Raw genomic sequence first — 17,029 nt, 5'->3', positions numbered from 1 at the left:
TAATGAGGCCTTGGGGAGCTGAATTTTAGAGGCTGAGAATCCTCCGATGGGGTCAGGGAGGAAAGGATTTGGCTGCACCTCCAGCCTGCACAGGGCTCCCCGCCAGCCCGGCCCGGTCTCCTCTATACTATGCTCTAGCTTATAAAGCCTCCTGGTTCCACCGACCACCTGGCAGGGCCAGCCTCTTTGTTCTCCTTGCCTTGTGGGGATAGGGAGAACCTCACTGGGTCACCCAGTCCGAGGAGATCCAGATGTGGAGTCAGCCCCCATTCTACTCTGCCACCCCACCCTCCCCACCTGGGGGAGTGACAGTCTCTGGGACCTGACCTTGGTGACTCCACCTAACCCCAAACTTCAAGACCATCGGTGGCTGAGAGACCAGGATCTCCTTCCCACAAAGCCACATGTTCTACTGACCAGACCTGGGATCTGAGGTTTGAGATAGTCGCTCTGCCCTCTCAGGTCACCACTCCAACTTTTCCTCCAGCTGTCCCTTTTTCCTACCCACGGCCCTGTGCTTATTCAGGCCCAAAGCCAGGGAGACCACAGGTCAGGATCTCACAAGTATTGCAACCCTCGTGCTTTCTTGTCCTATATAAAATTCTCCATCTTTTCCTAAAACCGGTTTATTTTCCGTCTTATTATCCTGAAATGTGATTGGTCTTCTCTTCTTTCAAGTATAGCTATTCACTGGCCCATACTTATAAACTTGTACCCTTCAAAAGGATTTCTTGTTCTCTTTCTTATATTTTCTCATTTTACCTTGAAAGTACAGTCTTATCTTCTGTATTCCCACAGGCGGTGCTGAGAACACCCAATAAGGTGCACCCAACAGAAACGTTTTATGCTCTTTGTCAGTTGCTTGTTTGGGGAGAAGGGGCCACAGATGAGTAAATTTTCTTGACTTTTCTTGCTTAACTATGCGTAACTTTCTGGGGTGGGTTTTCATTATAACATGAATCTCTGCAAACATTTTTCAGCACCAGCCAACAAAGATACATACACGGTCTTCTCTTCTCCCTTTTGCACAGTGATCTTGGCAGCACCCACTTTGGGGAGGGTTGGATTTATCACATTGTTATTCCAAAGAAACTTGACTTTCTCAATTGTTCCAACATCCAGCTTTGCATCAAACTCATAGGAGTGGGTTGAGCCTGGTGTGAGAATCCCCCTTGAAATAGAGAAACATAAACATCCCTGTTCATGGAAATGAGTTCTAATGACCATACAATGCCAGGCTGCTATTTTCTATTCTAGATTAACAAGATTATTTTTCTGAATTAATTTCCAAATAAAGGATGGAGACATGGAAAAGCCAGCAATATGCAAGCACTGTTCAAACTATGGTTTTCAAAACTCAAGTTTTAAAATTGAATGCTTTCTTATAGAAAATAAAACAGAATTCCTGCATATCATTTTATATTTTTGGAAGAATTATTTGTACAGTAACAAATTAGCCACATGGTATGGCACAATAAGCATGTGTTATTGTACTAATCAGAAAACAGGATATCTGAAGTAATATTAGATTTACGTTTAAGAAAAAACATCTATTACGAGAGAAAGAGGCCAGGCGTGGTGGGTCACACCCATAATCCCAGCATTTTGGGAGGCCAAGGTGGGCAGATCACTTGAGGTCAGAAGTTCGAGACCAGCCTGGCCAACATGGCGAAACTCCCTCTCTACTAAAAATACAAAAATCAGCCAGGTGTGGTGGCCCATGCCCATAATCTCAGCTACTTGGGAGACTGAGGCACGAGAATTTCTTGAACCCGGGAGGCGGAGGTTGCAGTGAACCAAGATTGTGCCACTGCACTTCAGCCTAGGTGACAGAGCAAGACTCTTTCTTAAAAAAAAAAAAAAAAGAGAGAGAGAAAGAACGAAATGCCTAGGTTTATAGCAGAAAAGAAAAATTATTAGCAGAAGTCTGCAATTAACTTCAGTCATAAAGTCATATAGTCCTGCGTTGCTTAACAATGGAGATATGTTCTGAGAAATGTGTCCTTACGTGATTTAATCATTGTGTGGACATCATAGCATGTACTCACACAAACGTAGATGGCACAGCCTACTACATACCTAGGCTGTATGGTACAGCCTATTGCTCCTAGGTTACAAACCTGTACTACACATTACTGTATTGAGTTCTGTAGATGATTGGAATACAGTGGTAAGTGTTTGTGTATCTAAACACCCAAACATAGAAAAAGTACAGTAAAAATATGGTATTACAAACTTATAGAGCAACTCTTGTGTATGTTGTCCATCAACTAAAATGTTGTTATATGTTACATGACTATAATTATAAACCATTGACATATGAAGAGATGATAAGTGTTCAAATTAAGTGTGTGGTTTGAAGACTGTGTATATCATCAAATGAGACGTAGTATTAAAATGGCAAATTACCTGAAGATACTGTACTGCTGAGTGTTTCCCTTATTTCCAAACAAAGCAACTTTGATCTGACCAGTGGCTGTTCTTCCAGACAGTGTGATGGAAACCCCATATCTCCAGCCTGCACAGGAGATGGAAGAGTTCAATTTATTCACATACAAATTAGGTAGCCTACATCCCAGACTTGTCTCCTTCTCTTACTCTGAGGCATCAAAGCATAAGAAATTATTTTTTAAAAAATTATTATTTTTTTTTTGAGATGGAGTCTCACTCTGTAACCCAGGCTCTAGTGCAGTGGTGCAATCTTGGCTCACTGCAACCTCTGCCTCTCCGGTTCAAGTGATTCTCATGCCTCAGCCTCCCTAGTAGCTGGGACTACAGGCACGCAACACCACACCTGGCTAATTTTTGTATTTTTAGCAGAGACAGAGTTTCACCATGTTGGTCAGGCTGGTCTCCAACTCCTGACCTCAAGTGATCCACCCGTGTCAGCCTCCCAAAGTGCTGAGAATACAGGCATGAGCCACCACGCCCAGCCAAAGTATAAGAAATTCTACTTGTTAATCTACAAATCAAACAAGGCCTTAAGGAGAAGTATATATTCAGCAATATCCCCCTCTAGAACTGCATTGCCCAGTGAGGAGGTCACTAGCCACATGTGGCTGCTTACATTTAAATCCAAATTAAATACAATTACAAATTTAGTTTCTCAAACTCATTAGCTGTGTTGCAAATGTTAAATTGCCACATAAGGCTAATGGTTACACAGAATATGCCCCTCATTGCAGAAAGTTCTATTGGCCAGCTCTGCCCCAGAATGACAGTACAGTGAGTTAAGGTGAAGAGAGAGGGAATAGGGGCTTGTCTCCACATTTGGGAAGGTAGCTCAGGAGTGCAGCCTGGCAACCACCCCGAGGGCGGGGACTGTGTTTCATCTTTGCTCCCCAGGGCCCTGGGCAGTCTCTAGCACAGACTAGGTGCATGAGCAGTTGTCACTTAGGCTTCTACCTGAAGTGCTGTCCCAGGGCCTGCATGCACACACACACACAAATACAAATGCATATGCACAAACATATGCATGTGCGTGCACACACACAAATACATCTACACAAACATACGCATGTGCGTGCACACACACAAATACATCTACACAAACATACGCATGTGCGTGCACACACACAAATACATCTACACAAACATACGCATGTGCGTGCACACACACAAATACATCTACACAAACATACGCATGTGCGTGCACACACACAAATACATCTACACAAACATACGCATGTGCGTGCACACACAAGTACATCTACACAAACATACGCATGTGCGTGCACACACACAAGTACATCTACACAAACATACGCATGTGCGTGCACACACACAAGTACATCTACACAAACATACGCATGTGCGTGCACACACACAAGTACATCTACACAAACATACGCATGTGCGTGCACACACACAAGTACATCTACACAAACATACGCATGTGCGTGCACACACACAAGTACATCTACACAAACATACGCATGTGCGTGCACACACACAAGTACATCTACACAAACATACGCATGTGCGTGCACACACACAAGTACATCTACACAAACATACGCATGTGCGTGCACACACACAAGTACATCTACACAAACATACGCATGTGCGTGCACACACACAAGTACATCTACACAAACATACGCATGTGCGTGCACACACACAAGTACATCTACACAAACATACGCATGTGCGTGCACACACACAAGTACATCTACACAAACATACGCATGTGCGTGCACACACACAAGTACATCTACACAAACATACGCATGTGCGTGCACACACACAAGTACATCTACACAAACATACGCATGTGCGTGCACACACACAAGTACATCTACACAAACATGCATGTGTATGTGCACACACACACAAACCTACACACATATAACCACACACATACACAGACACCCACATACGAATACACACACATGCACCCACATATACATAAACATACAGACACACATGCATACATATATAAACACATGCATACACACAAAGGTACATGCACACATAAACACACTCACACATGCATGCATACACCCACACATGTGCACAGATGTACATTAATATACACACACATGATTCTTGCCTAACTCCTATTCATCTTTCATATATTCAGAGACCTTGTCCCTGACCCTCCTTCTGGTCAGGGCCAGGTTCCCTGTCCCATAATGTCATGGCAACAGCCACCAATCCCAACACGTTTGTAGTTGCTTGCTCAGTTTCTCTCTTCAGCTGGATTATTGATTTCATAAGAGGAGTGTCTTGTTTGTCCCCGCATCCTCAGTGTCTAGCATAGTCTGTGGCCCATAAATAATTGTTGATTGAGGAATGAAAACATGATTTTTGAGTGTTTAATTTGTTGTTGAAATATTGGCAAGTATTTCATGTATCACAACATCAGTGGAAGGATTGATTAACCAATGTCTTCTTACAAAAAAATACAGACTGATATATATGGTGATAGAAATGTTCTGTATCTTGATTTGGAGGTGGTTACACAACTATTCATTTGTCCAAACTCATAGACGTGTATGTTAAAAAGCGTGCATTTTGCCGAATATAAATTATACCTCAATAACTCTGACTTTAAAAACTATGTAAGATGTGTTATATATTTATATGAATATATAACCTCTGTCTTTACTGGGCCACCTCCTATGGAACTGTCATAGGGCAAGTTGGTACTAAGTGGTCCAAATATGCCCAGTCTCTACCCTGTGTCTTAGTCCATTGTCTTAGTTCATTCAGCTGGTTTTAGAGAGAAACCATCCTTCTCCCTGATTCCCACCTGCACTCCACCAGCAAGGCAGCCCCTGGGCATCAGGGATGCATAGACAGAGGGGAAATCACAGTATGGAGCTGAGCTTCTTAAGGGACACAGCCCAGCAAAGAGCTGGTACCAATGACATCTTTGCTGAATGAAGAGAAGAACAGGTATGTCTGATGCGGCCTTAAAAAGGAAAGAAACAATGAACTGTGGAGTGGTAAAAATTCAGGGTAGCTGGTCACAAGGATGTGCAAATTGGCCTCATCCTATTAATTATACTGTTTGCTTGCTCTCATTTCATGCCAGAGAAATACAAGGGCTTGCTCTCATTTCATGCCACAGAAATAGAATGGAAGAAATGCACACTCTTTCTAAATCCTCAGTTGACTTGTAACTGGGATAGTTTGGGTGAATGTGTCCCTTTCTAAGATAATCAAAATGTATGCACAAATATTTCAGGTTGAAAGCAAGCCCCTCATTTGTAACAGAAACTATATACTTCCTTTACATGGGCAGGTAGTCAAAGTGCAACTTACGAGCAAAATTGCTAGCCTCTCCTGTGTTCAAGAAGAATTTCTGCTGCTCTTCACTTGTCCTGCCAGCAAATTTATCAGCATAGTGACCCATCTGTGGGCATCCTTGATCCGGACAGGGGAAGCACTTGTCCTAATGAGAAGAGATAGATGGGACTGTAAGGAGAATTTGTATTTGTATGATTGATACATCTGAGGGAGCAGACACTCAATTTTCCTACAGCCTAAGCGTTCTCCTTTGTGACAGCAAGGGGGTTGGGGCAGATGATCTCTAAGTTACCTTCATCTGGATCAGGGTTCCCAACTTTTAGGCACAACACATTAGAATTATTTGAGGAGCTTTAAAAAGTACTGATGCCCAGGACCTAGGTTAGATCAATTATACCTTCCGTTAAATGGTGAGGTGGTGAATGATAAGCAGCCAACTCTCTGGGACAAAAACCCTGGATTGCAGTGCCTACCAATTTCAGTGGTGTAAATACTCTGACTATGGCCAATTTCAGGCTACCAACATGATGTCTCTGAATGTGGAGTTGGGAAGGGATACTCACACTGGCTCTCGTGAGCCAGAATAGGCAGTCTCTAGCCTGTCATTCTTCCATCTCTCCCCTTGTTGCCAGTCTGGCATGTAGGACTCCAGCATCCACCTTGCTTTCTCTCTGGTGTGAATTATTCTCTGTACATTCTTCTACTCTTGCCCTGCCCGTGCCAGAAATGTGCATTCCTGTGTTTTCTAAACTCTCTCATTTTTAAGCCAGATTCAGAGGTCGCCTCCTGCAGGAAGCCTCTCTGTATCATTGAATTGACTGCTCTTTCTCTCTGATTTCCCAGTTTTCCTCTGCCACATGACTCATTTCATCGAAAATTTTAGCCACCTCCTGCCTAAAGTTGTTTACGTTTTTTCCTCTTCCACTCCACAGGACCATGAACTCTGAGGGATAATGCAAAACATGTAGTGAGAAGGCATTGCAAATCCCAAACACAGCAGGACAACAGTCCCATAGTGGGGTGATGCCCATTGCTGGAGGCAGGACAATAGCTTACAGACTCAAAGGACTTGTAGGAAGTGCAGGGGTATGCAGCAAACCCATCGGGGTCGAGGATGCTTTCCAAGTAATACTTGTAGCTTCTTAGGTGATTGCAAGCCACAAAATCTCGGGTTCCTGGGAAAACAAATAAGGAAGCCTGAACAGGTGGTTGGGGGGCTGAAACAGCTTCTCTGCCTCTCTCTCCAAATGAGATGGTTCCAAAGTAGGACCATACTTTCAGAAACTTAAGATAAATCCAAAATTCAGCCACAATAATGACAATTAACATATAGAGGGTGATTTATGTGTACCAGGCAACGTTCTGATCACTTTACATGCCTTGTCCATGTAATCCTCAGTCTTCCTAGGAGGTGGGTACTATATCATTCCTATTTATACATTATCATCTCATCCCTATTTTACAGAAAGAACTACAGAGTATAGGCTCAGATTTACAGTTTAGCTAATAGGTGGGAAAGCTGGTAATTAAACCCATGCCCATCTGGTCTTGAGCCCATCCCTCCAACCTTTGTGCCATCTCATGTCCCAGGCACCATGCTGGAGGTCCTCAAAGACATGACTAGATGTGACATGACCAAGCCAATGTGAGGACATTTCCATGCAGCAGTTATACAAATAAAAACAAGGACTGTATAACTTTAGGTGGCTTTGTATGAGCTTCACTCTCATAGTGTCTTGATTTTCCTTGCAACCTTTCTTGGCTCCCTGCAACTCCTTCCAAGTGACAAATGTTACATTGCACCTTCTAGACCTGGCCTGAGCTTGCTGGGCCATTACTGATGAAGAGTTTCAGCTGCCCTATGCATGCAGCCCCTCACGAGGCTGTGACAGACAAACTGCTTATGTCCTCATTTAAAAAAATTATTATTATTATTTTTTGAGATGGAGTTTCACTCTTGTTGCCCAGGTTGTGGTGCAATGGCATGGTCTTGGCTCACTGCAAACTTTGCCTCCTGGGTTCAAATGATTCTAATACCTCAGCCTCTCGAGTAGCTGGGATTGCAGGCACACACCACCACGCCTGGCTAAGTTTTGTATTTTTAGTGGAGATGGGTTTTTACCATGTTGGCCAAGCTGGTCTCAAACTCCTGACCTCAAATGATCTGCCTGCCTTTGCCTCCCAAAGTGCTGGGATTATAGCATGAGCCATCATGCCCGGCCTGTCTTCATTCTTAATATTTGCTTTGATGGCATCCATATATGCCAAGCCATTTTGATGAAATTCAATAAAAATCTTTACTCATTACATTTGGTCAGACTACTAAGGGTTTTTTCCTGTGTGGTGCCACATGATAAGTCTGGATGAAAACTTCACCTGTCCATTGTCCTTTTGGCCTCATTAGATACAGAGTCAGAGCTGTGTCTGCAGGATGCCCTTTCTTCCCAAGTGCGCTAGATCAACAATAAAGAATAACCACGTCCAATAACAGTCTCCCATCTCACCTTCCTTAACTGTGACTGCTCCTCATTCCTACTCAACATAGGTGAGCAATGGCTCTCATTGTGCAAATAGGCTTGCTGTGGGAACTATTGGGAATATTCTCATTCTAGCTACTGAAGGGGAGCTGATTACATCATTTTGAACCTTATCACTGATTCCTGAGAGAGAATTTGTAGCAAAAGTCTCTTAGTTACAGTCAGGATGTTTGCTCTTATGCTATTTCCTGGCTCTATGGAGTCATAGCTTTAAGTGACAGTTTTATAATTCTTTGTTGCTTGTATGTGCCAGGACATCCACAGCAATGTTTTAAGGAAGCACAAAAGCAGTAAAGCTGAGATATAACAAATACTATGTAGCTACATTTTTTTCCGAAATAATCCTCAGAAGAGGGAATTGTATATTTTTAAAGACAGTTTCATTTTTATTCTTAAGATTTGCTATACAAAGGTATTGGTCGCTCCAGGAAAGCACCCGCCCTGTTCCCCTCACCCCACCACGACTTTACCTGCCCAGATGCCATCTAGATCCACAATCTGAGACAGGGCATTCTTCTTGCATCCCGGCATGTTCTCTCCTCCGTTAGGGAAGAAGTCAAGATGGCCCATCTGTTGATTTGTTCCAAAACCTGAAATGTTTAGAACAGCAATGAGCTTTCTGTTATGCAGGACTTTCATGCTTAAAACACAGTCATGCATGCTCACAGCTGGAGCATTGTGGGCCTCACCCAAGAATGGGATCAGGGGAGCTGCATCCGTGTGAATCACATCAACAAAGTCAGCATCAGAGGGATCTAGTCGCACCTCTTCAGGAGTACCTTCAAAACTTGCTTCTACAGGATCCAACCCTAAAAGAGATGATCAGCACTGCAGAACAATAGACCTGACTGTAGATGTCAGCAGCACCAAGGTGTACAGCTGCCCAGGCTATGCACTACCCAAATCAAGGGGTACCATGCCCCGGAGTTGTGCAGTGCCATGACCGTGGGTGCTAAATATGAGGACACAGAGTCTGAATGTGGTTCATTACAAAGGGGTTCCCAGTGGCATGGATAGAGGAGGGCAGATGAGCAAAGAAATTTAGGTTTTGTTTAAGCAAGGACTTTTTCCACACCAGAGTCTCCCATTTCCTTGTGTATCTTTCTTCTTCAACATCCTTTCTCTCCTCAAGTTTGTAGAAAGAAAGGGGTGAAGCAATGTGGTATCATAGTTAAGAACACAGGTTCTGGGTCTAGGTTGCCCGGCTCCAAATTCCTACTCAGCTGCTTTTGGGGCAAGACGCATGACCTTGAGCATGTCACTCTACCATTTTGTGCTTCAGGTTTTTCATTTTACAAAATGGGGTGATAATGGCATCTGTTTGATATGGTTGTTATGGATTAAATGAGTTGCTATGTAGCACTTAGCACAATGCCTGATGTATACTCATGGGTGTATACGTAAGATATTAATAATTCTTATTTTTGACAATTTTCCTTCTTAGCAGGGATCTTGGATTTGTTAATAGTTTTTGAAGGCTTGGTTAGAGCAGCTGATAAACGGGAACATGAATGTAGTTGCCAGCTGAAAATAACAGAGAGATTTCTTATACAGAGTTGCTTGAACCAAACATCAGCAAAACTAGGTCTGGATCTGGGTTCTCCCACTGACGGGTTGTGTGGCTTTGGGCAAGTTATTTGCATCCCTGAGCCTTTTTCTTCAGTTCTGAGAATTATATGAGAAAATATAAATTTTTGTGCAATATTTGGGATAAGCAGGCACTTAATCTATGCTTACTATAATAATTATAATAACATTATTATTATGATCACCATCATATTATGTAGATATATCTTGTTGCTGTTATAATTCAAATGCTTTGACTGGGTTAAAAGAATGCTTTTGGCCATAACGGCGACTGGGTTTCTTCTACCAGTAGAAGCAGTAGGAAACAATTTTTAGATTCTATTCTGCCCTTGATTCCAAAGAGAAGGGAGAAAGACTTGGCAATATAGACCCTCCTTGATTATGTTTCGCTTATGTTGATACTAGTCTCACTGTGCGTTTTCCTGGGTGCCCAGTCCTGCTGAGAAACCAACACCACCAGAAAACTGGGACTTAGAAAGGAGGCGCTAGGACAGAGGTGGAAGAAGCAAAGAGGAACAAAATCACCCTTCCCTTGCCATGAAGGTGGCACATGAGCTTCTTGGGGGGCTCCCTAAAATGTTCTGTGTAGGCTCCAAGCAGCTCTCTCACAGCCAAGGGGGCAGTCTCCTTCAGGGGAGCTCTGAACTGGGCTGCATTCTTGAGACCTCATTCTGGGGTTTCTGGGGACAAAACTGGAGCCCTGCCCCTGGGGCCTTACCTGTAATCCTGCTCAGGCCCGGAGTCTTGCTCCCTGCCTCTCCAGCCACGTGGGCTCCCAGGCTGTGGCCGATGAGGTGAACTTTGGAAGGTGGATAGCTGTACTCTGTCTGGAGAGGGGGGATTGTATTTTCAGGACATTTTTTTTTTTTTGCTGTAGTTTTTCTAAAATGCCAGCCTGATGGATATTACTCCTCTGCTGAAAAACTTCCATGCCTCTCATTGCCCTCAGGATCAAGCCCAAACTCATTTTGAAGGCCTCAGAGGTTTCCTAACTCATCATCTATTTTTCTAGACTCTTCAGCCAAACCCTTTGTTGAACTTTCAGACCCTCGATTACATCATAGCCTCTCACCTCTGGGCCTGGTTCATTCTTCTCTTCCTGTTGTTGTCTATCCCCCAAGCACTTGCCAGCTAACATCAACAGACTAGCCTTCAGCTCTCAATTTAGACGTCTCTTCCTTGGGAGGGGAGACCTCCTTAATCCCTTTCCCTGCCCCGTCAGTGTGGATTAGCTGCCTTCTATGTGTTCCTGCAAAGCTCCTACCCTCCCCATCAGAACCCACTAATAGATCACACTCTGCTGGCATTACAAGTCTTCACTGCAAGCTCCTTGACGGTCTGGGACCTCATGTGTCTTTTTTACTTCCTCACACACTCCTGACATTGTGCTCCAAAAAAACTGGTGAACGAGCCAATCAAATAGAGCTATGAGGTATTTGCACGTGTTGATCTCAGAGACATTCACCCAAAGGCACTTCGTTTATTGGTCTCCCATACTTCTTGTACAAATACCATGGGTTTTGATTTCTGCAGGAGTGCAGAAGTTGGTTATTTTGTAGACCCTTTAGCTCTAAGAGAAATGGCTCTCGTCATTACCTAGTACAGAAAATAGTCACAAAGGATTAGAAACTTAAAGAATTAAAGACTGAAAGAGTTAGCTAAAATGAAACAGTGTAGGAAGAAATAAGTGAAATGATTGTGGCAGAAGGAATTCCCCAACATCAACAGCACCCACACCACCAGGCCAGTAGTTGACACATGCCAATTGCACGTACTGTCCGTTGGCTCTCTGTGGCTCTCTCTGGCCATGCTGTGTTTCACCCCAAACAGAGCCCACCTGCTGTTGTGGGTGAATTCTGAAGCTAGATGGTCTGGATCAAAAGGCACCTCTCCTATTCATTTGCTTTATGACTTTGGGAGCAAACTAGTTAAACTTTCTGGGCCTCACTTTCTTTATCTGTAAATTGAAGATATTTTAAAAACAAAAAACACTTTCTAAGTGTTAGCAATTCTCATTTTTGCTTCCACTGGCGTGTCATTATGAAGGCAAATTTCAGAGTTTTAGAAGTAAGATCTGGATATCAATTTTTTCTCCTTCTTTAATCCATAACTCTCAGCTGCATCTCTACCAGAGACCAGCAGTCACTACTTCCCTCCTCACATAGCCCAGCCAGCTGACTCACCGAGAGGATGTCGAGCATCTGGGCCACCTGGGCGCCCACCACTCGCGCATTGTTGGCGGCCTGCGTGTAGGTGGTTTGGGAGCCCTTCTTCCAGTCCACGCAGATGCAATTCACCTCCTCCACCTTGAACAGGTTCTGGTATTGGGGAGATAGTGGGGTTGGGGAGATCATGGGAGCAGGGGAAACCTTATCCAGCCAGGGCTCAGAAATGGTCACTTCTCTCTCCTAGCTAGGGCATGAGATAAACTAGACTCTATTAGGGAATCCTGTTGGTAATTAAGAGTTATCCTTCAGGGCGAATGCTATGAGAAAGGCAAACTGATTTCCCCTCCAGCTTGCAGATTAATTGGAAGCTGGCCACTCTCTGATTTCCTTCAACCAAATTCAGTAAGGTTGATTAGGAAGGGAAAAACAATTGCATCATGAAAAGAGTCCTGTTTCGAAAAGGAAAAGGCGTAGGTGCAGTCTCTGGTGGCCAGTGTCAAAATGACCTTGCGGATTTGACTATGAGGCGTCCTTTCAGGCTCTTGGCGATGCCCCAGCCTGCTGGGCGTTTACAGAGCTGGAAAGTGAGAGAGAAGCTTCACTATTTTTATAGTCACGATGACACAGTACTTCATGGAGAAGACACATGTAGATATTTGAAAAATAGAACTGTACTGATTTAAAATAGATTGAAGAATTCTGGAAGGAAAATGTCTTCCTGGATGTCGAAGGAGCTGATATATCTTTAGGAGTTCTGCCAGGCAGTACATATTACCAGCTTGAATTTAAAAGGGGGGTACTATAAATTTAAAATCCACTTGGAATCATTCCACATATAGTATACTAATATGTGTGATCACTTGCACAGAGATAGTGGGAGTTTTCTCCTCAGGACTTTTCTTTTCTTTTTTGAGACAGTCTCGCTTTGTCACCCAGGCTGGAGTGCAGTGGCGCAATCTCAGCTCACTGCAACCTCTGCCTCCTAGTTTAAGCAATTCTCTTGCTTCAGCCTCCTGAGTAACTAGGACTACAGGCGCCTGCGACCACACCTGGCTAATTTTTGTATTTTTAGTAGAGACAGCATTTCACCATGTTGGTCAGGTTGGTCTCCAACTCCTGACCTCAGGTGATCCACCCACCTCGGCCTCTCAAAGTGCTGGGATTACAGGCATGAGCCCTGGCACCTGGCCAGGACATTCATTTTCAAGCTATCCTGAGGAATCTTTCACAAGCCTGGATAATTTGGAGCATAAACTGCATCAATAAGATGCTTATTAATGATAGGACAGGAAAGGTGCCAAGAGTGAAATGCCTGCTAAACCAAGGCCAAGTGCAGAATGACTTTAATTTTCTGGGTTTGTAATTTTTCCTTTTGACATTACCGGTTGGTGTTATTAATGTATGTGTGGAAGGCAGGCTCCTGGGGTAAATTCTTAGATGACAGAAAAATCTATTGAACCAGTCTCCACATAAAGAGAAAGGATGACGGTATATTGTGGTATATCGCACGCACGTGTGTGTTTGTGTGCATATGCACAAGTTGCACACATGTCCGTGTGTGTGTATACACATGTGTGTATTCTTCTGTTGCTCTCCTTCTGACCTATATTACATGTAGGTGGCACTTTCTACTCTGTCATTGTAGTAACTCAATTTTAGTTTTCTGTTTTTCTTTTCTTTTTTTTTTTGAGATGGAGTCTTGCTCTGTTGCCCAGGCTGGAGTGTAGTGGCACAATATTGGCTCACTACAACCTTTGCCTCCTGGGTTCAAGCAATTTTCCTGCCTCAGCCTCCCAACTAGCTGGGACTACAGGCGCCTGCCACCACACCAGGCTGATTTTTGTATTATTAGTACAGATAGGGTTTCACTATGTTCACCAGGCTGGTCTGGAACTCCTGACCTCAGGTGATCCACCCACCTCGGCCTCCCAAAGTGCTGAGATCAATTAAATGGTCACAGAAACACATGTCAGCCTCTCAGGGATATGGGAAAGATTTGAACAAAAAAAGCCCTATAGTCCCTTGTTTATGGGATACAAAGTACTCTCACTAAAAACGGAAGCAGAAAACATCGGGCCTTGGTTTAACCGGAAATTAGATAGTAGGAGTATTTTTCTAATAGCGAATGTGGTTGCTTCAGGGTGCAGACGTAGTGCAGAAACATGGAAAGGCATTTTAATTTTTGTGAAGAGAAGCATTTTAATTGCATAAAGTTACCTAATATGTAAAGTTTTCTTGAGTGCATAAAGCGAGGCAGAGATGTCAGCAGGAAGTGTTGGCCTCAGCTGGCCACAGGGATCAGAGCCGGCTCCTACCTTGCACATGTCTATCACCCAGCGCTCATCTCCTTTGTCTATGAAGCCGTGGATGATGAATCGGGTCTTTCTGTCTGTTTGAAAATTTGATGCCTCAATTGTTGATGGATCAGAGGGGAGGAGAATCTGTGACAAATGCAGAAGTGCTGCATGTTTTCGCAGCCCAGCCTCACAGGCCTGTTTTTCTCCTTCCTCATCTCCGCCTGTCCCAATGCCTCTACTTTTCAAAGCTTAGCAAAAAGCCACCTCTTCCATGAAGCCCACCCTGATCTCCCTTTCCCTGCCCCATCTCTCCAGGTGAGTAATCACTGCTTCTACCAGGCCTGGATTGTGGTTTGAGTTCTTACCTTCCCTGTGGTTCTTGTTAGACAGTAAGCTGTTTGCTCCAGACCAGAATCACACAGCAGCTAGAAGTTCTGGCAAATGTGAACCATTCATTCATTCAAACCAACATTACTAATGACCTGCTCTGTCTAGGTCTAGCCAGGTCTGGGGGGCAGCTTGAGGGATGGGGTGGGGCATGGTGGAGGAAGGGGGCACAGAGATAAGGTGCAGGGTGGGCATAGCCCCGTGCCCAGTTACAGTGACATTAACATGACAGAGGTCTCACTTGAAAATTGTTTGGGTTTTCATTGGTGTACAGCAGGAAGCGGGTGCCGATCTTCTCAGGGGTCCAGGGGAGAATTTTTAGGGGCCTGATTGCTGTCCCGCCCCAGGGCTCAGTGTCAGAAAAGCACCCGAGGTCCTCATAGCAAACTTCTTTTCCTGCAGAGAAAGGTTGAATCTGCTTAAGGATTTGCTCTCGAGGTGTGCTCTGGGGTGTCACTGCTGTTCGGGCCTGGTCACTCTTCTGTTCAGGGACAGTCTGAAGACAATGGATGAAACTACTGCAAGCCCTCCCACTCTCTTCTTGACCCCAGTGCCCACCTACTGGCCTGGTAGCAGTCCCATTGAATCCCACAGGGACACCACTGGTACCTTTGTTTAGAACTACCATCAAAACTGGAAAGTTCTAAGCCCCATTCCTAGTTCTTCTGATACATTTATTTGACTAATTTGATAATGGGCATTGATAAGTCAATATGTTAACTCAGGCAGATGTTTCATGCTTTACTTAGAAATGTCTGGCCTTGGGCTCCCCGAGCATGAAGGTAGGCCACTGGGGGGATCCCCAGAAACAGGTATCACTTAAACTGCCCAGCCTACTCTCCCAGGCAGCCCACCTCTTCTCTCTGGTACCCTGGAGCTGCTGGGAGCCCCGCCACAGTTAAAGCTTTCTCTGGCCAGGGCTGAGAGCTTAAGTTTAAGCCCTTCCTACGGGGCAGGAGTGGTGTTTCTTACCTTTGGCTGCTCCCAGCAGGAAAAGTGTGATTGTCCAGAAGATCAGCATCTACAATAAATTCAAACATAACTCAGTTTCACCAGGCATTGCCAGAGCAGTGAGCACCGACGCCCTTGACTTCAGTACCGTTTGCCTCACCTGTACGTCACAGCAGGGGGAAAGGAGTGGCAAAGGTGGCTTACCCTGTCTAATGTTCCAGATGTTCTCTCCCACCGGATCGAGTATCCAGGCCTTTCTAAAAATATATATTCCAGCCTTATCATTTGGACACTACTTCAAGAAAACAGCAGGTGATGATAACCCATGCTGTGTGCGCTTAATACTTTAATCTGCCCGAATACACAAAACAAGATTAATAATAGCTGTCAAGTCTTCCCACAAGTCTGGAAAGATGACAGAATGCTTGGTTAAAACAGGGAGTGAGGTCACCAACCTTTCACCTATATAACTATGCATGTACTTGTGAGCTGAATGGGCCCCCACTTTTCAATTTTCTATTTCATCACCAAATAGTTTACAAGTCTCAATAGGGACACAGCAGCAAACCCTAAAAATAGAGGGTAGTATTTCTCACTTAGAATAGATGAAAATACCCGCAAATAGTTGAAAGTAAAGAGAAATCTCTGATTAAGAAAACCTCTTCTCTCTCTCTTTCTGTCTCTTTCTCTCTCTCTCAATTTTCCTCTCCCTCTTTCAAAGACTAGGAATACTGGGCATCTGCGCTTTGGAGAAAAATTCAACAGCCCCCACAGTAGCCTCTGACCACAATCCTCCCATTAACTGCCTATTCCAGTTATCTATTGCTATGCAATGAACCAATCCAAAATACAACACTTTAAAAACGATAGCAATGATTGCATTATGCCACTATCATCTCAATAGTTGGGTTCAGGAGCCCCCAGAGGCCCATGTCATGTCTGTTGAATTTCTCCAGGTCCTCTGGAGGTTGCACACCTGCAGATTATTCTTGGCCCCTGTAAGGCCGTCATGATATACCCAGAGATCTGTGCATCTGTGAGCAGCCCAGCCAGTTCACACAGCAAGGCAGATAAGCCCTCACAAGGCAAACACCATGAGTGCCTCTCCTTGCCAAGTTAAATATGCCTCAGTATAAAAGTTCTCAATCTTGAATAACTAAAACGCAAGGGTGCAGGCCTAAGGGCCTTCCTCTTAATAAAATGGAAAGGAATCCTGGAATCGTAAAGAATAGCTGCCAACTATTACGAAGTCTTGCCAAGTACAGTCAGAATTCCACGCACCTTACGTGTATTACCTAATTAGTCTTAAAACAACCCCACAAGCCTCTCTTTATAAATGTGGGAACTG

General features: G+C 44.1%; 1 protein-coding gene across 1 annotated transcript; it reads right to left on the bottom strand.

Annotated features, from left to right (window-relative positions):
• Positions 1-837: 837 nt before the first annotated feature.
• Positions 838-15,904, bottom strand: PNLIPRP1 (pancreatic lipase related protein 1). Its single transcript, XM_050802966.1, has 12 exons — positions 15,886-15,904; positions 15,703-15,751; positions 14,972-15,126; positions 14,362-14,487; positions 12,062-12,196; positions 10,597-10,705; positions 8,981-9,100; positions 8,762-8,881; positions 6,811-6,929; positions 5,770-5,899; positions 2,410-2,518; positions 838-1,171 (listed from the first exon to the last, which is right to left on the bottom strand). Exons 2-12 carry the CDS (start codon positions 15,749-15,751, stop codon positions 949-951), a joined length of 1,395 nt encoding a protein of 464 aa, XP_050658923.1. The 5' UTR covers positions 15,886-15,904; the 3' UTR covers positions 838-948.
• Between the last annotated feature and the right edge of the window lie 1,125 nt (positions 15,905-17,029).

This window comes from Macaca thibetana, chromosome 9 (genome assembly GCF_024542745.1).
Source record: "Macaca thibetana thibetana isolate TM-01 chromosome 9, ASM2454274v1, whole genome shotgun sequence".
NCBI classification, from domain to species: Eukaryota; Metazoa; Chordata; class Mammalia; order Primates; family Cercopithecidae; genus Macaca; species Macaca thibetana.
This window is presented reverse-complemented; position numbering and strand designations above follow the sequence as displayed.